Below are 23,625 nucleotides of genomic sequence, written 5' to 3'. Positions count from 1 at the left end.
AGATGCTGAAGGTTCCATTTATTTTATTTTCTGCTGGTATTGTCACAACCTGCATCCCCAAGGACAGCTGACCTCATGAACCACTCTGCTCTTACCATAGCCTGGCTCCTCACAGCCTAGTGACTTTTTTTGTGCTCCTAGCTAATGTGGCATTTTTCCCTGCAGCTTTGGGCTGGGACAGGAGGCTAGTGGCAGTGGCTCATCCCCATGTGTCACCTCCAGGCCCTTAGCCCATCTGCAGGACCATGCCACCACTGCTTTCCATTATCACCCACTGCCACAGCATCTTCTGCGTGACTGCAGAGCACTCCCCCAGCAGCTGCTGGCAGCCCTGCAGTGAGGTCAGGCGTGTTATTCATGACACTTTCTTCCTCTCTGGTGGGGCTCCAGCCAGGCTGAGACCTGTCATCAGCTCTCCAGCAGGCAGACCTTCAACCAGAGGAGGCTCTGGCAGTGGGTGGCTGGGGAACGCAGCTCCCAACATGGAGTCACAGAATGGTTTGGGTGGGGAGAGGCCTCCAAAGCTCAGCCAGTCTGACCCCCTTGCAGCCAGCAGGGATGACTTCAACCAGAGCAGGTTATTCAGGCTTGACCTGGAATGTCTGTGGGGATGGGACATCTACCACCTCTCTGGGTAACCTAGGCCAGTGTTCTACAACCCCCTTGCCTTGCAATGTCTTGTACTGGCTTCTGCAGCAACGCTTTCCCAAGCTGTCCCTGGGCAAGTGCAGATGCCAACAGATGTTCTGCAGCTGGATGCCCTCATCCTAGCTGTCCCCAGGGCCCTGGGGACAGGGTGTGCTGCAGAGCCTGCCTTGGTGTGTGCTGCCTGTGAGGGGACACTGCCATGGCTGTGGGTAGCCCTGGGCACAGCAGCACCTGAAGCATCACCAGGAGCTCTGTCTCCTTACAGCTGCAGCCCACAAGCAGGTGCAGACCCATGGGCCCTGGTCCCACCTTTGGGGCACTGGAAGGCCACAGGGCTAGGTGAAGCTGGCAGACAGCACCATGCATAAGCAGCTCTGGAGCAGGTCAGCTGGCAGGAACCTCAGCCTGCTTCTCAGTATCCATCCTGTGGGGAGGTCACATCCTCCAGCACTGCCTCAGAAAGGGGAAGGAGGTGGCTTTGCTAAAGGATCACAGGATGTTAGGGGTTGGGAGGGACCTCTAGAGATCATTCAGTCCAACCCCCCTGCCAGAGCAGGACCATGGAATCCAGCACAGGTCACACAGGAACACATCCAGACAGGGCTGGAAAGTCTCCAGAGAAGGAGACTCCACAACCTCTCTGGGCAGCCTGCTCCAGGGCCCTGGGACCCTCATAGTGAAGAAGTTGAGGTGGAACCTCCTGTGCTGGAGTTTCTATCTGTTGCCACTTGTCCTATCCCAGGGTGCAAGTGAGCAGAGCCTGTCCCCTCCCTCTTGACCCCCAGCCCTCAGATGTTTACAGACATTGATTAAATTCTCTCTCATTCTTCCCTCCAGAGCAAAGCAGCCCTCTTGCAGCAGGACAGTCACTGAGCACCCAGGGAGAGCCTCATCAGTGTCTGAGCACCCAGTGGGAGCCTCACCAGTGTCCCCAGCCTCTGGAGAGGACCAGATGTTCCCAGGCACCAACCCGGGGATGTGCCAGGGGAGATCTCACCCACAGCCTGTGGGATGTGGCCAGGGAGCAGGAGTGGCTCCTCAGCAAGCCGTCAGTGCCACATGACAGGGTGCTGCCACCACCACCTGCGTCACCACTGCCCCATGATGTCACAACCTGCCAGCCCAAAGGATGTGGCTCCTCACGTGGTCAGCTGGAGGTGAGTGTGGGGCAGGGGAGCACCGAGGGCACCAGGGGCACTTTGATGGCAGGGGAATGGTCTCCACACAAAGCTGCCTCTCCTAAACCTGGAAGCCAGAAGCCATGGCAAGCTGGGAGGGCACACAAGGAGTGCTCCCCACGTGCTTACACAGCTCACCAAACATTGATGTTTCTTTTGGCCCCTGCCCAAGAGCCAGTAGTGGGAGACAAGAACCTTTGGCCATCCAGGACAACTCTTTCATGTTGCTCCACTGATTCCCTTCATCCCAGGAGCAAGCTCTGCATTCAGGTCAGCCCCAACCCAGCAGCAGGTCTTCTGGTTGCCCTCCTCTGAGCTCCTCCTTGAGCTTTTCCCTCCTGGCTGTGTCCCAAGGGCAGCCAACACCAGGAAGGTAAACGAGGGTTGATTTGTTTCCCTGCTCCTTGCCTGCTCCTCCTGGTCTTTCCCTCTGCTCAGCACCTGTAGATGAAGCCCCAGCAGTGCAGCTGCACTTTCTCCCCGTGGTGACTCTCCAGTGTAGACAGGCAGGGGCTGGGAAGCCTTTCTCCTGGGCTGGGAATCCCCTCCTGTCCTCCTCCTTCCCCAAGAGAGAGCCTGACACAGAAGGGGAAGGGCTATTTTTAGCTCTAACCCTGAGGGTGTTTCAAGGATTGAGCTAAGAAGAGGAAGCAACCCCCAGGGCAGGATTGGTTCTGCTTCAAAAGGAAGTCTCTTTGCTTCATTCCACTGCTTGGTCATTGCAAAGCTCTTCTGTGAAGAGGGAGTGGCAAAAAAATCACCTTTGGAAGGAGGCAGCAGAAGAGTGGTGTCAGAAAGGAGTTGTGTTCCCTGTGGCACTGACTTCTTGTGCTCTTGCCCAGCTCCCCTGCTGACTTTGCACCCCAAGGGAAGGGCATGGGGTGATGCTAAGCCCCTCTGCCCCAGCACTGACCTGCCACATCTGACACTACAGGATGCCTCCACCTGCCAGACTGTCCTCACGTGTCCTTTGCTTTCCTGCCCTCCAGCAACTCCTACCTGCTGCTCCTGGCTTCTGCAACCCTGGGAACCCAGGTACTGTCAGCTTCCCAGCTGCCATCCACCCCCAGTTTGCCTATGGCAACGCAGCTGAGATCCTCCAGGTGCCAGCATAAGACACTGCCCACACGTGGAGGAGTTTGCCTGGAAGCAGCATGGTTAATGGGGGGGAGGGGTGAGACTCACCAGCACCGATACGGCAGGCAGGAGCACGGGGAAAGAAGGTCCTGCAGGGACCCAAAGGGGAGATGGTGGCTTTCAAGGGGAAAGCCACTGGCCAGAAGGTGGCAACATCCCCTCTCCTTTCTGGGGCTGCAGACCTCAAAAGGGGTCAGCCCCTTGTGCAGGCTCCATCCCGGTTTGGAAGCTCTAACCCCACTCAGACCCCACTTGGAATGAATGGACAGCGCAGGCACTGGAACAGGCTGCCCAGGGAGGTGGTGGAGTCACCACCCCTGGAGGTGTTTGAAGGTCGTTTGGATGTGGTGCTTGGGGATATGGGTTAGGGGTGACCCTGGTAGAGCAGGGTTCTCAGTTGGACTCGATGATCCTGAGGGTCTTTTCCAACCTGAACGTTTCTGTGGTTCTGTGACAGTGCTCCATGTCCCACCTGGGCAGTCAGACATCTCTCATGTCCACCTCCTGAAGAGGCCACAGTGGTGTGGACAGCACAGCTGGAAGGAAGGTGTTCCACAGCAGGGATGCAGAGTCCTGCCCTTGGGACAGCTCCAATCACCAGTAAGTGCTGGGCCCACCCAGCTGGAAAGCAGCTATGCCCAGATTGCAAGCCCAGACCTTCCTCCCCCTCCACCTGCACAGAGGTGGGCTTGCACTTTGCCCACTTTTGTGCCTTACTCAGGAGAGATTCGGGAACTGGTGACCTTTGTGACTCTCTTGTCTAAGATCCTCTGTCACAGGATCTGCTTGTGCTGATGGTCCCTTTCTCTTGGGCTGTGTGGGGCTGCTGCAGGAGAGTGCTGAGCTGACATTAGAAATGACCCCAGAAGCATTAGCATCTCCAGCAGAACCTGCATTGTCACCAAGACCTCAGCCCTCAGCAGGGATGTGCCACCAGCACCAGCAAAGCTCCAGGCAGGCTGGGTGCAGGACAGCTTCCACAGAGGAGGCCAGGGCAGAGTGACTGTAACTGGGAGGGACCAGAAGCCACTGGAGCTGGTCAGAAAATTCCTAATCCTTTTAGAAGCTGTTCAGATTCCCCTGCAATGTCCCCCTCGAGGCCCAAAGCTAAAAAGGGAACTCACAGACAATCTGATTTCACAACACCAAAATCCTTGGGGTTGGAGGGAAAGGAGCACTTGGGCTAGCAGAGGGGAGGAGTGTGGACAATCTGCCTGATCTCAGGGCAAGGGCAGAGGAGGATCTGCAAAAGCCTTGACTGGGAAGGGGAGATGCTGAAGAAATATCAGGGACTTCCAGAGTGCAGTGAGTACCAGCAGGACTGAACTGAGCCAAGAAAGGTGAAAGCTGCAATATGTCTCTGTGATTAGACCAGCCTGACCTCAGTCTCCATCAGCATGATGGATAAATTCATGGCAAAGGACCCCAGCTTTACCCCAGGCCCCAAGGAGGCTCAGGGCACCAAGCTGTTGGTCATATGGCACAGTCCCAGGCACCCCAGGGTGCTGTCATCCTGTCCCACACCTCACCAGCCTCTGGCCCCAACTTGTGCTGTGTATAAGCAAAATCCAGCATGCCAGGGACTGTCTCTCATTGCAGAGCCCTTGGTAGAAGCAGACTGGGTTCACCTCTGCCACATGCCACCTGGAACTGGAGTTTGATCCTAGATGGGACAGCAGTTCCAAGCCTCAGGTACCATGGGAGCACAACAAACAACATCTTTCTTAAAGAACAGGGATGTCCAGGGAGATGTTGGGCTGATGAAGGAGCAACAGAGGAGAGGGCATGCTCATTGCTACCTTCTGGTTTCATCTTGTCCATAAAAGCAGGCAGGATTGTTGTTTAAATCAGCTTAGTCCTCATTTTAGAGACAGAAAACAAGAGGGTTTGGTGTTTAGGGAATGTAGACTTGGGTTATCCCTTGTCCTCTCCAACAGCAACTCTGCTTTCTGCACTTCCCACCCTGCAATAACTCAAGGGTGACTTTCTAAGTGCTGGTTGCAGTGAGAGAAGGCTCCACTTGCCTTAAAGCAGGGAGTCCCAGCTCAGCAATGTTCAGCCAGTGGCAGTTCAGCCAGCAGGATGCCCAGAGCTGGGCATGCTTCCTGCTCAGACCACTCCGAAGCAGAAATCCATGGATGGTAGTTGCCACATGTCCTCCACAGAGACATCCAAACCAGGCATCCCAAGGAGCAGCCCAGCAAATTTGCTTTTATCTTGTATCTTTCCTGCTCCTGCTGAAAAATCATTCCACAGCTGACAAGAGCTTGGAGCTCTTGGGTGTCAGTCCAGAGGCATCAGGGAGAGGAAGGTTAATGGGATCAGAGCCAGGCAGTTGCATGGACACTGAGCACAACTTCTCTTTCTTTTCTCTCTGTCCTTTAATTAAGCCCCTTGAAAACTCTGCTTGGGATTTGGGAGTGACCTAGCAGGACCCTTCTTCATGGGCCATTGCTCCAGCACAATGCACCTTGGCCTTTTCAACCCGAGGGGAATATGTTGGGAAGGTCAACAATTCAAGCTGCATGTCCTAGCTTTGGTGCACATGACAGCAAGTCAAAGGAAGGTCATGGGGGGTGGGGGAGGATACAAACCAACCACTCAGTTATGGTCTGTAAAGGGAAAGCACCTTCCAGTGAGAGAGGAAGTTGTACAGTGAGGGAGAAAGTGAAAGCCCAAAGCAGAGGTCCTCAACCTGTGACTGTTTCCAGAAGCAGCTGGTGTCAGATGGACTTCTCTCTAATGTCACCTCCCACTGTGGGAAAACACCAACCTACCTGGTTCCTGAAGGTCTCCACAGCAGCAAGATTGTGCTTCTGGTTTTCTACTTACAGCAGGGAAAGACTGAGAGAGAAACACCTTGTGACAAGCATGTGCAAGCCATGGAAATGCCCCAGCAAACCATGCCCCCATCCCCCCAGCCCAGCTGGCACTGCTTCCCCAGCTGCATCCCTGCTGCTAGCTGGAACTTGGTTCCTACAACGAGATGGGCACTGCTGCTGCTGCTCATACCCATGCCCAGTGTCCATATGTGCAGCTGGAGTCTGGGCTACTGCAGAATCCTGGCTGTTCTCAGGGGGTTCTGGAGGCAGAGGAAGCAGATGCTGAGGCTTTCATTATTTCTGGGTCGAGGAAAATGTATTTCTTTTAATGCTTCTTGAAAAAAAAAAAAAAAAGAAAAAGCCAACAACTGCAGTCAGCCTGTGGCAACCACTTCTGGCCTTTACCGATCTTCTCCCTCTCCTGCCCTGTCAGCCAGTTTCAGGGAGGAGTTTTGCCAGGCCAAGCAAAGATGTGAATTTGCTTTGAGCTCCAGATGCCAAAGGTGGAGAAGGGGATCCAGCACTGGGGCACAAAGGACACGAAGGGGTACCGGGCAGCTGAGCACTTAGTGGGGTGACCTGCCAGCCCCCACGGCCCCCAGCTGCCCATCACCTCTCAGTCACTTCCCAGCTGCTGTTTTGGGCATGGTGGCAGCTAATATCAGCCTTGTCCCCCTCCGCTCCCCCCCTCTCCACGGCCCTAACCCGCTGTGAATGGCACCGAAACCGCCTTTGTTCCCCTCTCCGGGGGGGCAGGACCGAGCTGCCTGCGGCTATAAAGGGGGGCGGCGGAGCCGAGCGGCTCCAGCTCCGGTTCCTGCCCCAGCCCCGGGGTCCCAGCCCCAGCCATGGGCCACACCACTGCTGCCGCCACCCTGCTCTGCCAGCTTGGGCTCTCCGCAGCCATCCAGTGGCTGTGAGTAGCGGCCCTAGGGGAACGTCCCCACTCCCCAGTACCCTCTCTGGGGCTCCCTCTCCCCGCAGAGGGACGCCTGTGGTCCCCCCTTCACTGACGCATCCTCTCCCCGCAGAGGGCTGACGGAGAGCAGGGTGGCCTGGAACGAAAGCCACCACTGCCGGCTGCTCGCCGGGCTGGTGCCGGACCAGTTCCAGATGTGCCGGAGGAACTTAGAGGTCATGCACAGCATCGTCCGAGCCGCCCACCACACCAAAGGCGTCTGCCAGAAGACCTTTGCAGACATGAGGTGGAACTGCTCCTCCATCCAGCATGCCCCTAGCTTCGGCCCTGACCTCCTCAAAGGTAAAGGATGCTCTTCCATGTGCTGCATTTGTGCTCCTCTTTTGGCCTCCCGGCTTTTGCTCTGACCCAAAAGGTAAAAGATGCTCCGTGTCCATGCTCCTCCTCCTGCCCCACGTAGCTTTCCAGGTGGGCAGCACTTTGGTAGCTGAGGTGGTTCAGTCTTGCCTCAGATACCCTTTACTTGCCTTTTATTCCACTGTTGTTAATCCTGTGCATCTTAGATCTGCAGGAGATGACGGAGATGAACTTCCATTTCAAAAATAACCCAGCTGCTAGAAGCTCCAAAAAACAAGGGGAGAGAGGTGGGGACAGAGCATAATGCCATGGGTGGCACAGCTTAAAACTATAGTGCAAGAAAAACGTTGCGTCTTGGATTTATTCTGTGGGAACAGCCCCAAAATTCCTCGTTTGCATTGTGAGATCGTTGAGAGAGGTGTCTGGCTGGGCAGGGAGGAAGGACATCTCCTCCTCTTCTTCCCAGGAACCCGGGAGTCTGCCTTTGTCTACGCCCTGGCCGCCGCCGCTGTCGCACACACCATCGCCCAAGCCTGCACCTCGGGAGAGCTCCCCCTCTGCTCCTGCGGCTCCAGCCCCTCGGAGATCCCCAGCCCGGACTTCAGATGGGGTGGCTGCGGGGACAACCTGGCCTATGGCCTCCAGCTTGGTGCTGCTTTTGCTGACAGTCCCTTAAAATCCAGCAAGCTGGGGACTGGAGCGCTGAAAGCTATGAATCTGCATAACAATGTGGTGGGCAGGCAGGTGGGTATGGTGCCCACCAGGCTTACAGCAGATGGGGGTGGGGGGCAGAGGTGCCTAATGGAAGGGGGTAGACTCCAGCCAGGCTGTTGGGATGCTGTCAGGAGGGAACTAAATGGTTAAAACAGAGTTAGAATTGTTTGCAGAGACAACCCCCACAGCTACCCACACCCCGAACATCCCTGCACCCTTTCCACAGCTAGCACAAGATATTGCCACTTCACACCAGTACCTCCTGTACTACTTTCCACCCCTCTCATAAGAAGCAGAAGCACATTGGGCTCCCCAGCCATGCCCAAAGCTGTGGGGTTTTGTGCTTTCCTGCCATCCTGCACCCATGTTGGGTGGGAAGCCACCAGCCCCACTGCAAGCTGCAGTGAGCAGCTCCCCAAGGGTTAGGAATGAATCACAGAATCATGGAATGGTTTGAGTTGGAAGGGACCTCTCTAAAGGACATCTAGTCCAACCCCCTCTGCAGTAAGCAGAGACATCCTCAACTACATCAGGTTGCCCAGAGCCCTGACAAGCCTCACTTTGAATTATCTCCAGAGATGGGACCTCCGGCACCTCCCTAGGCAACCAGTTCCAGTGTTCCACCAGGAGGCTTGAGTCCTTGATTGCCCAATTATGTTAATTTAAAGGTAGCAATAAGCATTTGAGCTTATTCACCTCCTGAAACTTCCCATGGATGCCCTTGCAAATCAGTCTGTAGGTTGGGTACCAGGAAAAGGCAGAAGTAAATTTGGGGTTTGTTTTTTTTTTTTTTCCCTGTCCTCTGCAGGTGGTGAGTGACTCCCTGGATACCAAGTGTAAATGCCATGGTGTTTCAGGCTCCTGTTCCATGAAGACCTGCTGGAAGGGACTGCCCAAGCTGGATGAAGTTGCCTCTGACCTCAAATCTAAGTACCTGGCAGCCATCAAGGTGACCCACAGGCTCATAGGGCCCAGGAAGCAGCTGATAGCCAAAGAAATGGTCATCAGGCCAGTGCAAGAGACAGACCTGGTTTATCTCATCAACTCTCCTGACTACTGCACCCCAAATCTACACCTGGGCTCTCTGGGGACACAGGACAGGTAAGAAACTGCTGCAAATACACAAAAACTCAGCCTCTCATTTCATGAGTGTCTGTACCACATGCTCTGGGAGGTCGGTGCGGATGGGTGAAGCCCTGCTAGATGTGGACACCACAGACTTGTGTGAAATCTCTGCATCTTGAAGTCCCAAGGAGGGCAGGAACGCAGAGGTGGTTCTTACAGAGCCACGCAGGTGTAAGGCAAGGGAGGGCCCTCACTGAGAGTTCATCAGCTCCAGTCTTCAGCACAGGATCCACCCACTGAAGACTCAGAAGGAGAAGTACCACCTTTCCCTGCAACCTTTGGGTGCTACCAGCTGGTAATCAGATTGGTTCAGCAGCCCTTGGAATCTGTGGTGCTTCCCAGATGTCTCCTTCCTGAAGAGACTGCTGCTTGGGGCCAGTTTTTAGAGGGATGAGGAAACCTTTCTTGGAGGCTGAGCCAGGGCTGTTATTTACAATCCCTATTAGATTTGGCAGATGTTCCTGGTCCCAGCACAGGCCATTCCTTCTCCATGGGACATTCCTGACCCCACCATGATAGGGAGTGTGCCCAACCTCAGCCACAGCTGCTCAAACCCTTCTGAGCTGCCACCAACCCATTTGCAAGGTGCTCCATGCACTTCGCTGCCTCCTGCTACAAGCACATAAGCTGTGGGAGGAGGCCAGGGCAGGCAGCTGTGTTCAGCACCACCACCAAGGGTGGGCAGGGATGTCCCCTCAGATCTGCTCATGCATCCTTCTCTTGGCAGGCAGTGCAACAAGACCTCCATGGGCAGCGAGAGTTGCAACTTGATGTGCTGCGGCCGTGGCTACAACACCTACACTGAGGAGGTGGTGGAGAGATGTCACTGCAAGTACCACTGGTGCTGCTACGTGGTGTGCAAGAGGTGCTGGCAGAAGGTGGAGAGATATGTCTGCAAGTAACACCAGGGCAGGCAGCAGGACTCTGATGGTGCTGTCCTCTGGGGCACAGCCAGAGATCAAACGCCAGCCCTGAGGGATGTTCTGAGCTACAGCAAGGAGGGCACCGTGCAGGAGGCCTGGACTCCTGCATTAGCATGGAACACCCCAAACTGAGAGACGCTGGGAATCTGAAGACTGGAGGCCAACCTCTGCTCCATCTCTGGAGAGCAAGACAAAGGGCTGCCCTCCTGCAGCTGATGGGGAGCATCCATCCCTCTGTCTCCAGCTGGGGACAAGCCATTTATCACTCCATGTGCAATGAACCTTTTCTCCAGGGCTGAATGGGGACCCTGGGCTGCCATTGTCTCCTTGCAGGAGGTTTCTGACAGTGGCCTGAAAGCCAGGAGTGATGGATGGGAAGTGGGGTAGGAGAAGGATGCAGGAGAAGAAAGGTGGTTTGGGTGAGGGGGTCATGGGCAGCTCTTCCATGGACAGGATTCTGCTGTGGACTCACCCAACACTGCTGAACGTTCCTCCCCCAGGAGCAAATACTGGTCCAGTGCCCTTTGCAGCACCTGAGATGGAACAAAGGCAGAACCAGGTATTGATCCAAGAGACATATCTCATCAGTCCTCCCCACAACCTGCATGGAGACTGCTGCTGCTCTCAGTGGTGACTGATGCCAGCACACAGGTCAGAGCTGTCCCAGAGCTGCAGAAGCAGGGCAGCATGGTGCAGCTGCACCTAGCAGCCTTGTATTAATGAGGCAGCCATGGCAGAGCTGGAACTTCTGCCCTCTGGGCTTGTGTTGGAGGTGGAAGGCCACTCAACATGTAGCATACTCATGGCTTGTCCTTCCTGCTCCTTTTAGACTACTAAAATCTTCAGCCACTTGTTCCACCCCCTTAACACCAGGTGAGCTGGCAGGCCAGTGTGGAGAGAGGACACAACTCCAGGGCCCTTGGGAAGTAAAAATGAACCTTTGCTCCATCCTGACTGTAAGTGGGATTCTGGTATGTAAATAAATGCATTATATCATATATCTCTGCAACATGTTTCCTAGGACAACCTCCTCCCTCCACCTCCTGAGCTGTCAATAAGGAGCATGAACATAAAGCTCCCTTACACACAGTGGGGCACCAGTTCAGTTTCAGCTCTTCCTGCTGCTCATGGGCCCAGGTTTGTCTTTAATTAGAGCTGTCAGCCTCAACTACCCTGCATGGATGGAGAATCTCTTGGAAGCTTTCTGTCGCCTGCTTCCTCAGGTCTCTGACCAAGCAGCAAGGAATGTGGCTTCCTGCGGTTCAGCCAAGGCAGTTTGGGGTTGTTCTGGGATCCTTGTGGATGTGGGCTGGAATAGCCAGGCATGTGTGTGTGAACAGCAAGGGATGGGGCTCTGATGGCCTCCCAGTTCCCCCTAGCATGGAATCTCACCGAGTGCTTGCATGGAGTAAGAGATTGCTGGTCATGCAGCCTTTGCAGAGAAAGGATGAGTCTAAACTGAGCTCAGCTCAGGAGCTGAGGAGAAGCCACAGAATGAGGAGGACAGGTAAATGTGATGGAAATCCTTGGGTGCTTCCCCACAGTTCACACCCTGACCTAGAGCCTCGAGGCAGCTCTGTGTGCTTTGGTTTATTTGTGGCTGGCATTGACTGGAGCTGGCCGTGCTCAGCCCTGAGTCCAGCTGCAGGATTGCTCACTTCCAGAGCCAGTCAATCACTTTGAACAGCCCTGGGTCATGCAACCAATTTATGAGCTCCTCTTGTAAATCATCCCTTCCACTAAATGGGCTCCAGGTTTCTGGATTTAATCAGAGCTGAGAGTCAAAGGTGGCTTGACACAAGCTTGGGAGCTGGAAGCTGAAATACTCAGGGGTGAAGCTCACCCAGTTAACCAAGCCAGTTAGCCACCATTATCAGTCTTTAATCTGCCATTGACTCGGTCTGGCTGCTGAGATCCAGCCTGCCCAGAGTGACAGGAAAGCCACAGCTGCAAGGCTCCTGTCACAGCTGCCCAAGGCCAAAAAGCCACCTTGAGTTTTCATTTTAAAATGCAATCAGGGGTTAGAAGTGAGCCTTAGGGGTTAGAAGTGAGCCTGCAAAACAGCTGCAGTTTTTGTGTCTAGGGCTGATGCAGGTACTTAATCAGGAGGATTGCTTAACCTAACTACCTTCCCTCTAACCCACCCGGGTGCATGGGCAGAGCAGAGGGAGGCAAAACCAGGAGGGACAGTGAGCTCTGCAGAGCATTGCACAACGAGCTGGTGAGAAGAGGGAAAAAAAAACAACACAGGGGAAGGATCTTGTGGAGTGAGAGATTCAGCCAGGAGGGTGGGAAATGTGATTTGCATTTGGTAACTACAAACACACTTAGCCTGGGGTAGAGGAGAGGAGTCACAATAGCAAGGAATGCCCCCGGGAGATGTGGTGATTCCCTCCTAGAGAGGTCCCATTTGAATTTCTGCCTGGGAAAAGGCAGGGTCAAGTGCTGAATATGCAGAGTCCTCTCCTCCTTCTCTCACTCCTTGCATCCTGAGCGCAAGCCCAAGAGGGAAGGGCTGAGAAAGGACCAGAGGGGTCAATCAGCACGGAGGACGTTGGGCTCTGTTTGTGTCCTGCGGGAAATCGGAAAGCTCTGTAATTAGTGGAAGGATGCAAAGGGTCAGGCTGGCAGGAAGGAGGACGGTGGGGAGGTGACAGTGAAGTGACCATGCTCTGAGTGGGAGGTGTTGTAATCTGGACCACCACCTGGTTTACCAGGCTTGTGAGACCTGTGGGAGTGGAAGAATCTCCTTGGGACCAAGAGTCAGAGCCAGTCAGTGTCAGAAGATAGATCCAGAGGGAATAAACCCTGCACTTAGCCCCAAGCTTCCCAAGGTTTAAGGAGATCCATCTGCTAACCCTGAGTGGGCAGAAAAGTCAGCATGAAGGTGTCAGGGGAACATGGACCCCCTTCCACTAGCCTGAGACAGCACAACCACCCTCTGAGGTACAGACTTGGGAAGACCCAGACGTTTGACACCACCCTCCAGTGTCCTCCAGCACCATCAGTACAACCTTCAGTGCGAGAAGGCTTTTCTCTAACCCTCTGCACCTTTGCTTCCACCCCAAACATCTCCAGCTCTGGCAGATAGCCCTTCAGGACCTGAATAAACAGGTCCAGGATGGTGGCACTGTCCCTGAACCCGAGAGCATCTCTTGCAAGCATTGTGTCTTTGCAGGCCTCCAGACACTTGCTCACGTGTCCCTTCTGCCCCTCTTGCACAATCAGTGCTCTGCAGACTGCGGTAGGCTGCTGTCAATACCCTCTGCCTCGCTGGGCTCACTGCTAATGTGACAGATCTACCTCCGTGACTTTCCTGTCATTAGCCATTTTCCCCAATGTCTTGTGGCTTTTTGTTTATCTGTCTCTCTGGAAATGACTCCCTGGAGCTGAACTCTCCACGGCCGTGGCAGAAGCCTCTCACTTCCTCGTGCTGTAAGCTGACATGGCTGAGATGGCTCTGAAAAAGGTTTGTGCAGAGAAGAAAACCACCCCCTCTGCATCAAAAGTGGTGGGAAGCAGACAAAGGGTTGCCCTGAAAGGCCTCCTCTTGGGTCCTGCTTGATTTTTATTAGGGTTTGAAAGAAGTAATCCTGGTGTGAGTGTGATCACTCCCTGCTGCTCAGGCTTGTGCAGACAATGAAGGCTGGAGAGAGGAGGGTGATTTTCATGGACTCTCTTGACTTTGCTGCTAAAGCACTGCTGGTTTGGGGCTTGTTTTCTCTCCTTCTTTCCCTTCCCTCCTTCTTCTTTCCCTTCCCTCCTTCTTCTTTCCCTTCCCTCCTTCTTCTTTCCCTTCCCTCCTTCTTCTTTCCCTTCCCTCCTTCTTCTTTCCCTTCCCTCCTTCTTCTTTCCCTTCCCTCCTTCTTCTTTCCCTTCCCTCCTTCTTCTTTCCCTTCCCTCCTTCTTTCTTTTTTCCTTTTCTTTCTTTATAATATATTATTTCTGCACAACTCATTCCAGAAGGATCACCTGAGCAAAGGCACCAAGTTGTTGGTCATCAAACAAGCATTTTGGAGGAAGAACAACTCCGTGCTCAAGAGCACATTGGGCTATTTCTTCCCTTCAGCTCAGACTGGTCCCATTGGTCAGGACCACCACCTGCTTTCTGCCTGTGCTCTTCACAAAGAAAGCTGAGCCAGAACAGGGAGATGGGGAGGCTCTGTGGGGTTTCAGCTGCTGATCAACATCTGCACTACTGTAAATAGTTGGAGGATGCTGCTTTCACCTTTGGGATGGTTGGAGCTTGCACTATCACACCACAAGACACAAACATGACTGAAAGCTTTTATTTAAGGAAAACCCTTGTATCTCTGTTCTTTGTTTCTGGAGTGTTCAGCAATATCATGATGCCCTCAGGATGGCAAGCAAGAATGGGGATTGTCCTTATGGGGGCTTCAGCTGAGGAGCAGGGTCAGAGCAACACATGTAAGTAAGAGCCATAAGACCAGAGGGGTAAGTAGGCTGCAAACCAAGGACATAGCTTGAAGGACAGCTGTGGTGATGGCTGTGCAAGGTTCAGAGGGGAAGCAAACCTCCATCCCTTCTCCTAGGCTGAGTGGGCTGAGTTGGAATAATGTGCTGCTCAGGGCTTGTTCTGTGCTGTCCCTGATACTCTGGGTGCAAACTGCTCCTCCCATCCCCCACACCCAGTTTTAAGGGGAAGGGAAGCAGGTTCAGATCCCAAGCTCCATGCTCAGCCTGTTTCCAATAACTCAAAGAACAAGCCTATGGACCTGTCTGGTTTGCTCTGAGAGGTGAAGGCCTCCAAGGAGAACACCCTAAGGAGGTATTTGTTAAAGATTAAGCAGAGGTATCCTGTAGAAAGGTGAGCTGTGAACTGCTCAGAGATTCTCTGGGTGACACAGAAGACAATGCAGCAGAAGAGGAGTCCACTCCAGCAGCCTCTTTTGCTCTGATCATTAAAAGTGCTGCTGAAAGCTTTGCTATAGATGTTAACCAATGGATTGCTCTGATAATATATTGCTCTGAGTGGGGGGTTGGACTTGATGATCTCTTGAGGTCCCTTCCAACCTCTAACATACTGTGATACCGTGATAAAAGTGAACTGGTTGCAACTGTTGGAGATGCCAAAGTACCTTCTGCTAGAAAAGAACAAACAGCTGTAGGTTCCAGGTCCCATTCCACTTGCAATCATTATACTAATTAATTTGCCCACTGCTGGACACTGCATTGCTCTTCACCTCCTTCCTGCCACCAAGGAGCACCACAGAATGCCACAGTCAGCTCCTCACATCCCTCAGTCTGCTGGCACCTGCCTTTGCAGGCTGAGCAAAGTGGTGACAGGGGGAGGGTGGCAGAAGACTGACACCACTGGGGGCACTCAGGGTACAGTGAATGGGAACCTAAATCCACAGCTCTTCTGGGTTTTATGAGTAACTTTTTATCAACCTATCTCACACAGGTATGAGGAAAACAAACAGACTAAATTGTAAACTGACTCATTCTTGGAGGGTGAGTGCTTCCAGCAGCCCTCATTTCTCACATCTAAGTCACTTCCCTGTGTTCCTAAGGACCCAATAGCAGTTTCTAAGAGCCCAGCTTTAATCCTTACCTGGCTTATGGCTGCTGAATGATCAGTTCTTGTAATAACGGACTTAGCAGCTAAATAAAACAGAAATGCCTGTCTTGGCTTTGTTATAAAAAGAATACAGAGAGAGGAAAAGGGAAGTTCTGCTTGCACTGTGCATTGCACACTGCTGGGATCCTCTGTCAGATTTAGGTCCCAGGCTATGCAGCAATCATCCTGTCCAGCACAAGCCTGCACTGAACTCAGCTGTTGTCCTAAGGCTTAATGTCACCTGAGCTCTCCCAAGATGAAAAGAGGAATTTGCATGTCACCTGCTGTTCCAGATTGAGTATCTGCCTTAGCACATGGGGCAGGCAATGGCTTCAAACTAGAAAAGAGTTGATTTAGACTGGATGTTAGGAACAAGTTCTGCACCAGGAGAGTAGTGGAATGCTGGAACAGGTTGCCCAGGGAGGTGGCTGGGGCCCCATCCCTGAAGATATTCAAGGTGAGGCTGGACAGGGCTCTGTGCAACCTGATCTAGTTGAGGACACCCCTGCTGACTGCAGAGGGGGTTGGACTGGATGACCTTTGGTGATCCCTTCCAACCCAGACCATTCTGTGATTCTCTGTGACCTCCACATCCACCCCAGGGTTGCTGCTGTTGTGGCAGGGGGAGTCATGGCCAGCAATGGCTGAGCTCCTTCTGGTGCAGTTGTATAGACAAAGTGTACCCGAGGCATTTCTGGTGCTAAAGGTGGTGATACCCTGGCCCAGGTTGCCCAAGAGGTGGTAGATGCCCCATCCCTGGAACCACTCCAGGTCATGTTGGGCAGGACTGATCAACCTGCTCTAGCCGTGGATGTCCCTGCTGATAGCAGGGGGTTGGACTCGATGACTTTGAAAGGTCTCTTCCCACCCAAACCATTCCGTGATTCTGACTGTGCTGACAGCGGATGGCTCCAGAGCCGGTTGGGTGCTGTTTCGCCATTCTGTCAGTTTCTCATTGGCGCTTGTTTCTTGTCCCACTCAGCAGCACACCTTCTCCAGCTGCTCCCTGGCAGGGTCCAGGAAAGCGTGTGTGCCAGCTGGGAACCAGCAGGACACATTTTGGGAGCACTGGACGCCTGCAAGTATCCACGGCCACGTTAAGCCTCCTAAGGAAGGCTGCTGGAGGCGGAGGGACGAGCCCTGAGCCCTCCCCGCCCACTGCGGCCAGTCCTGCCCCCGGTCTGCCCCTACCAAGATGGCGGCGGCGCCCTCTGCCCTCACCAAGATGGCGCCGGGGCGCGGGGGCGGGTGTTGGGTTGGTTGCGTGTCTCTAACGGCCGCCCCGGAAGCGCTTCGTCGGCGCCGGTCGCTCCTTCCCGGCCCATCATGGCGGAGGGGGCCGGTGCGGGGCCGCGGCTGGCGGAGCTGCTGGCGGCGGGCCGGCGGCTGTGGGAGGAGGTGGAGAACGGCGTCGAGCCGTCCTCGGGGGCCCCGGCCGTGCAAGATAAGGTGCGGCAGGGACTGGACGCGCTGCAGCGAGCGGCTGCCATGGTGGCGCAGCTGGACCTGTTCAGGTGAGCGGAGAGGAAGGACGGGGCTGGGTCTGGGCTTGGGCTTGGGGGAGCCCTGCGAGGCCTTGCGAGGGTCCCACGAGTCTCCTGCCGCCTCCACACGGGTCTGCGGGTCGCCACGGAGCGGGCTGGGGTCGGCCGGGCCCAGGTAGAGTGCAGCAGGAAGGGGAACAGAAAGGTTCGTCTCTCCCCTTGCAGCGAGAACGAGGAGCTGGAGGAGATCGCCTCGGCCGACCTGAAGTACCTGCTGCTGCCTGCCTTGCTGGGGTCCATGACACTGAAGCAGGTCGACATGAGCAGGAGACTGGAGCATCTGGAGAGCGCTCGGGCCCATTTCTGGCGCTTCCTCAAGCTCTGCAGGAGCTACGGGCTGGGCAAATTCCACCTGCCCCCCGCTACTGCCAACTGCCCAGGAGAGGAAGATTCTGCGAGCCCGGCCCGCAGGGGCCCTGCTGCTGCCCAACCCAGCCTGGTGGCCATGGCAATGAGCAGGCAAGCCAAAATCGAAAGGTAGGCTCTTGCTTTGTGGTGTTTAAAGGCTTTCAGGGATCACTTTAAGAGGAGAGAGCCTCAAGGCTGTACTGACAGGTACCATTAGGAAAGAAGTGTTTCCTTTGATGCTGGAATACTTTGGTCATGAAACTTTCATTTGAAGTTCCTGGATGGGATTGGACTGTGCACAGGCTACAGAGGTGCATTTCTGTTATTAGTTTCCAGTCATTGAAGAAGAACTGCATGAAAGTTCTTAGGATTAGTGAAGGAGGTGCTTCTTGCCTCTGTCATGCTTTCAGTCACAGAATCCCAGCAGGATAGGGGTTGGAAGGCACCTCTGGAGGTCATCTAGTCCAACCCCCATATTAAATCAAGATCCCCCACAGCAGATTGTCCAAGGTCATGTTCAGGCAGGTTTGAAAACTCCAGAGAAGAAGACTCCACATCCTCTCTGGGCAGCCTGCTCCAGAGCTTCAATACTCTCACAACAAAGAAGTTTTTTCTTGAGTTCAGATGGAACCTCCTGGGTTCCGGTTTGTGTTGGCCCTTGTCCTGTTTTTGGGCACCACTGGAAAGAGTCTGGCCCCATCCTCTTGTCCCCCAGCATTTAGATATGGATGAGCTTTGATCAGATCCCCTCTCAGGCTGCTCTTCTCCAGGCTAAACAGCCCCAGGGCTCTCAGCCTTTCCCCCTCACAGAGATGCTCCTGGTCCCTCAGCATCTTTGTAGCCTCTGCTGGAGGCAGCAAGAGAGACTGTTCTCTGTCTGTCTTGAACTGGGAAGCCCAGAACTGGAACCAGTACTCCAGATATGACCTCCGTAGGTCACAGTAGAGGGAGAGGAAACCTTCCCATGACCTGCTAGCCAGAATCTTCTTAATGCATGCCAGGAGACCATTGGCCTTCTTGGCCATGAGAGCTCATTGCTGGCTCATGGTGAACTTGTCCACCAGCAGTCCCAGGTCCTTCTCTGGGGAGCTTACTTTTCAGCAAGTCAACCCTTCACCTGTGCTGGTGCAGGGGGGTTATCCTTGCCAGAAGCAGGACTCTACATTTGCCCTTGTTGAACCTGATGAAGTTCCCCTCCACTCAACCCTCCAGCCTGTCAAGTTGAGCAATTAAAAGGGGATTGGGGCAGGAATTAGATCTCAAACATTTGATTGAACTTCAAGAAGCAGGAAATTGTTTCTTTCAGAAAACCCTGTGTCTGGGCTGGGCTAGAGAAGGATTGTTTAGTCATCTCATTTTGTTCTCTTTGAGACAGACATAACCAGAAGAAAGAACTGGAGAACAGGTTGGCCTCCATGAGAAGCTGTGTGGAGAGTGGGCAGGCAGATGATGATCAGATACGGGAATTTTACATCCTCCAAATCCAGAAATGGATCAACACCAGCCTGGAGGAAATTGAGAGTATTGACCAAGAAATGGTCATCTTGAGGAGCAGAGCCACAGCAAAGCAGGTAAAAGGTGCCTTCTGATGAGGAGGGATTTAGTATTGAGGTCACCTAAGATTTATTCTGTGAATTCTCTTAGCTCAATCAGAGCACAAGCAGATGGGCTTTGGTTTAATTCAGAGTGGACAGTGGTCTCATTCTTTGATGAGTCACTGTCAACTGCTGCCACATGTTTTAGACAATCATAGCTTGTGAAATCATAGAACCATAGACTGACTGGGGTTGGAAGGGACCTTAAATATCATCTAGTTCCAAGCCCTATGCCATGGGCAGGGTCATCTCCTACTAGACCAAGTTGCCCGAAGCCCCATCTAGCCTGCCTTTGAACACTTTTAGGCTTATAGCCTCTACAACTTCTCTGGGCAACCTGTTGCAGTGCCTCACCACCCTCATGGGGAAGGATTTCTTCCTGTGCTAGAGCATTGGATATCAGAGCTGAAATGTTCTTTGTGCTAAAGCTGTTCTCCACTTTGCTGCCTTCTGCCAGACCCTTAGCTCTAAAGAAGTCTGTGCATTTGGAAATTAAAAGATGAGCCCTGTGATTTCTTTCAAACCTACACTTCTGGTCTGCAACCTGTCCAGATGTTACAGAAAGAAACACCCATCCTGCATCACACAATCATGGAATGGTTTGGGCTGGAAGGGACCTACAAAGGGCATCCAGTCCAACCCCTCTGCAGTCAGCAGGGACATCCTCAATGAGATCAGGTTGCTCACAGCCTTGTTGAGCCTGATCTTGAATAGCTCCAGGGATGGGGCCTCTGGGCAACCTGTTGCAGTGTTCCACCACCCTGATGGTGCAGAACTTGTTCCTAATATCCAATCTAAATCTGCTCTTCTCTCATTTCAAACCATTGCCTCTCATCCTGTCACTAGAGACCTTTGTAAGTGATGAAAGCTTCTTGTAGACTTTCAGACCTTCCTGTGCAGAACAGTGTTTCTGGGCTTCACCTCAAATGTCTGTCTAGAGACAAACCCCCATTGTGTGCTGACACAGCCCAGCTGGGTTGGTTTGTGTGGTTATTATTGGCACTGCAGAACTCTCCTGGAGTGCCCTGGGTGATATCATCGGGACTGATGAGCTCCACTTGCTTCAGAACTGTACTCTGATCCCTGGTTAAAATGAGCTGTATTTCATGCTTTGATCTGAGCTGATCTGGTTTGGCTCTGTTAGCTGCAGGCTTTGATCAGAGTGGGTGTGACAGAGGCACAAGGAGAAGTGATTTGTAGAAGCTCACAGATGGAACTGATGATTGAAACTGGATTGAGGCCGGAATCGTCCCTCTTGGGATGTCCCTCTGACAACAGAGACATTTCTCTTCTACCAGACCTTGAATAACTTGTTTGGGGTGGGGAAGCAGAGCAGGGGGATTCTCATCTCCAGGATGATCTTGTGACCATTGTTTTGTCTCTTCAGTCTCCAGCACCACCACATGGTACTGCTCGGCAAGCCAGGACTCCGCTGAAGCCTTTCATTCTCACCAGGAACGCTGCTCAGGCTAAGTATGTGCTGCTTGTTCAGACACAGCTCAGTTCTCACCTTAAGCCTGAGATCCCCTGTCAAGTGCAGAAACCTCCAAACAGCCTGTCACATCAAGGTGGCATGGTTCTGCATCTAAGCAGAGGATAAGGGGAATGTTTGATGCCTTCCTTGAACTTCCTTAAGAGCCACAAAGATGCTGAAGGCAGTGGAACATCTCCCTGCTGAGGACAGGCTGAGGGAGCTGGGGCTCTTGAGCTTGGAGCAGAGGAGCCTGAGGGGTGACCTCGTTCATGTTGATGAAGAGGTGCAGGGCAGTGTCGGGAGGATGGAGCCAGGCTCTGCTCAGGGATGTCCAATGACAGGACAAGGGGCAGTGGGTGCAAGCTGGAGCAGAGGAGGGTCCATGGGAACATAAGGGAGAACTTTTTCACTGTGAGGGTGACAGAGCCCTGGAGCAGGCTGCCCAGAGGTTGTAGAGACATTCAAAACATGCCTGGATACGTTCCTGTGTGACCTGCTCTGTGTCACCCTGCTGTGGCAGGGGGGTTGGACTGGATGATCCTTTGAGGTCCTTTCCAACGCCTAGCATTCTGTGATTCCTCTGATTTCTTCTGTTACCAGCGTCCTGTAGTGTCTTGGTTAATGCTCTTTCCTTCTCAGGGCAGCAGAAGAGATGATTCTATGATCTCATGAGGCAGATATTACTGTGCTGGTTTATAGGCCCTGTGTTTGCTGTTTGGTAGGACAGACAAGGCTTATCTGCCCCTGTCCTGGGGATTGTTCTTCACTGTTAATATAAAGAGCCCAGCAGTGAAAAGCACATCTGGTCTCTTAATCTCATGTAAAATCTGGAAGATTTCAGTGAATTCAGATAAGTCCTTTTAAAGGCTGGGAAGCTGTGATCAGACCAGAGAATCATCAATCACAATGACAGAGTTTTAACTGTAAGCCTCTCCTCAGCGTTCCAAGATCTTACTGCTTTGTGGCCCTGTCAGATTTTTGCAAGGAATAGGCAGCTAAAGCACAAAGTGGGATAGAGAACAGATTCCTTGTCATGCTTTTGACATTATTTGCCTTGAGCCTTCTGTATAGCCAGTCTGTGCCTGTTGCAGTTCCCAGAGGCCTCCTTAGCTGTGCTAGCCCACAGTGTTTTCCTTTGGGCTACAGAGGTGACTGAAGGTCTTTGGGCTAGAACAGTCCTGATGGAGTGGGTCCAGAGGAGGACCACAAAAATGATCAGGGGGTTGGAGCACCTCTGCTACAAGGACAGGCTGAGACAACTGAGAGTGTTCAGCCTGGAGAAGAGAAGGTTCCAGGGAGACCTAACAGCAGCCTGCCAGTACCTGAAGGGGGCTACCGGAAGGCTGCAGAGGGACTGTTTGCAAAGGCCTGCAGGGGTAGGACAGGGGGCAATGGTTTGAAATGAGAGGAGATTTAGATTGGATGTTAGGAACAAGGGTGGTGGAATACTGCAACAGGTTGCCCAGGGAGGTAGTTGAGGCCTCATCCCTGGAGCTATTCAAGGTCAGGCTTGACAAGACTGTGAGCAACCTGCTCTAGGGGAGTCTGTCCCTGCTGAGTGCACAGGGTTGGACCAGATGACCTTTGGAGGTCCCTTCCAGCCCAAACCATTCTGTGATTGTCAGTAGAGACTGGGTCACAGAGCAGTTGTGAGCATGGCTGGCTGTGTTTCTGCTCCCCTGTAAAGAGCCTTCTTTGCCTTGTGTGTCCCTGCAGAGTGTTTGGAGCAGGGTACCCTGGGCTGCCCACTATGACTGTGGACGACTGGTATGAGCAGCGTGCCAAGCAAGGAGTTGTGTCTGCTCAGAGTGTGCCTCAGAGAACACCAGGTATGGAGTGGGGAAACAGGTTGGAGTGGAGAATTTGGGGAATCTCTTGAGGGGGAGGGTGAGTGGGAATGTGTTCAGGGTGTGAAGCACCCACTGAGTGAGGAAGAACAAGAGCTGACTTGATGAGGCTGTGACAAAACTGCATCCTAGGCTGCTCTGTAGCAATTCTTGCTTTCTGAACCAGCTCCTGAGAACTTGATTCGGGGTCTTCCATTATCTTCCACCTCTCACTCCACTTCTTGACCTCCAGCAGGTATAAATGATGAAGAGATGCAGAAGCAGCAGCAGGAGAAAAAAGAGGAAGAGGATGACGAGGAAGCTCTTCAAAAAGCTCGGAGCTGGGACGACTGGAAGGACACTCACCCAAGAGGCTATGGCAACCGGCAGAACATGGGCTGATGCTCTTGCTGCAGGGCCTGGGAGTCCTCTAAGAGTTGCCTGTGGCCTGGAGATAGGGCAGTAAATACGCTGTACATACATGGAGGTCTCTGGGAGGCACCAGGGGCAGAGGAGTGAACATGAGAGTTGGCTTTGGTTTACATTAAAGGTCAGACTGAGTGCACTGGTCATGTACAGTGATACCACAGAGCTCCCTCCTGTCAGGCAGGGCTCTTTGTGAGGGGTCAGGCTGCCTCTGCTCTTCCAGGCAGAGGAAGGCCTTGATAGCAAAGTACCTGAATTTGGAAACTGCTCTTTGTATTGTGACTGGATGTATTTATTTTCTTTTTCTCTATATTTTAATCAACATAAAATCTCTTGTGCTGCCTAGTTCTTGTTGTTAAAATCCCTTGTTCTGCATCCTGGGCTCTTCCAGAGCTGGTTGCCAGCAGCCAAAGGAGTTGGGAATGGGAAATAGGGAATGTCAGATGGACAGTTCTTTCAGCTGAGGCTCCTCTGTACTTGGTACTGGTGAGGCCACACCTTGAACACTAGGCTGAGTTTTGAGGCCTTCACTACAAATAGAAGTTGAGGTGCTGGAGTGGGTCCAAAGCAGGGCAACACAGCTGCTGAATGGTCTTGAGGAGTGGCTGAGGAAACTGGGGTAGTGCAGCCTGGAGAAAAGGAGGCTGGGGAGAAACCTTCACTCTGCAACTCCCTAAAAGGAGGTTGGAGCCAGGTGGGGTTCAGTGTCTTCTCCCACGTAGCAAGTGACAGGACGAGAGGAAACAGCTTCAAGTTGCAAGGGGAGGTTTAGGTTGGGTATTAGAAGAAACCTCTTGACTGAAAGTGTTTTCAAACACTGGAACAGGCTCCCCAGGGAGGTGGCTGAATCCCCATTCCTAGAGGTGTTTAAAAGACATGGGGATGTGGTGCCAAGGGACATGGTTTAGCACCAGGCTTGGCAGAGAATGGTTGGACTCAATAATCTTGAAGGCCTTTTCCAACCCAAACGATTCTGTGATTCAGGCACACCTGAGGGGCCGGCCAGGC

General features: G+C 53.1%; 2 protein-coding genes across 3 annotated transcripts; both read left to right on the top strand.

Moving 5' to 3' along the window:
• Positions 1 to 6,633: 6,633 nt before the first annotated feature.
• On the top strand, positions 6,634 to 9,834 carry LOC128972592 (protein Wnt-11b-like). Its single transcript, XM_054388659.1, has 5 exons — positions 6,634 to 6,701; positions 6,817 to 7,046; positions 7,528 to 7,805; positions 8,584 to 8,876; positions 9,628 to 9,834. The coding sequence occupies exons 1-5, from the start codon at positions 6,634 to 6,636 to the stop codon at positions 9,800 to 9,802; spliced, it is 1,044 nt and encodes a 347-aa protein (XP_054244634.1). The 3' UTR covers positions 9,803 to 9,834.
• Positions 9,835 to 16,721: 6,887 nt separating this feature from the next.
• On the top strand, positions 16,722 to 22,927 carry IGBP1 (immunoglobulin binding protein 1). Of its 2 annotated transcripts, none has more exons than XM_054388887.1 (6): positions 16,722 to 16,918; positions 17,114 to 17,425; positions 18,672 to 18,867; positions 20,279 to 20,364; positions 22,082 to 22,194; positions 22,445 to 22,927. In XM_054388887.1, the coding sequence occupies exons 1-6, from the start codon at positions 16,731 to 16,733 to the stop codon at positions 22,591 to 22,593; spliced, it is 1,044 nt and encodes a 347-aa protein (XP_054244862.1). In that variant the 5' UTR covers positions 16,722 to 16,730; the 3' UTR covers positions 22,594 to 22,927. The 2 variants fall into 2 exon arrangements, with proteins under 2 accessions (XP_054244862.1, XP_054244861.1); XM_054388886.1 differs by having other exon boundaries at positions 16,731 to 16,918; positions 22,448 to 22,927.
• Positions 22,928 to 23,625: the final 698 nt, after the last annotated feature.

The sequence above is a fragment of the Indicator indicator genome, chromosome 17 (assembly GCF_027791375.1).
Source record: "Indicator indicator isolate 239-I01 chromosome 17, UM_Iind_1.1, whole genome shotgun sequence".
NCBI classification, from domain to species: Eukaryota; Metazoa; Chordata; class Aves; order Piciformes; family Indicatoridae; genus Indicator; species Indicator indicator.
The sequence above is the reverse complement of the archived record's forward strand: the minus strand, read 5'-3'. Positions and strand labels throughout refer to the sequence as shown.

Coding starts and splice junctions, on each gene's coding strand:
- LOC128972592 (XM_054388659.1), top strand. CDS start 6,634: ATGGGCCACACCACTGCTGCCGCCACCCTGCTCTGCCAGCTTGGGCTC. Junction 6,702..6,816: donor TCCGCAGCCATCCAGTGGCT/GTGAGTAGCGGC, acceptor CTCTCCCCGCAG/AGGGCTGACGGAGAGCAGGG. Junction 7,047..7,527: donor CGGCCCTGACCTCCTCAAAG/GTAAAGGATGCT, acceptor TCTTCTTCCCAG/GAACCCGGGAGTCTGCCTTT.
- IGBP1 (XM_054388887.1), top strand. CDS start 16,731: ATGGCGGAGGGGGCCGGTGCGGGGCCGCGGCTGGCGGAGCTGCTGGCG. Junction 17,426..18,671: donor AGGCAAGCCAAAATCGAAAG/GTAGGCTCTTGC, acceptor TCTTTGAGACAG/ACATAACCAGAAGAAAGAAC. Junction 22,195..22,444: donor TGTGCCTCAGAGAACACCAG/GTATGGAGTGGG, acceptor CTTGACCTCCAG/CAGGTATAAATGATGAAGAG.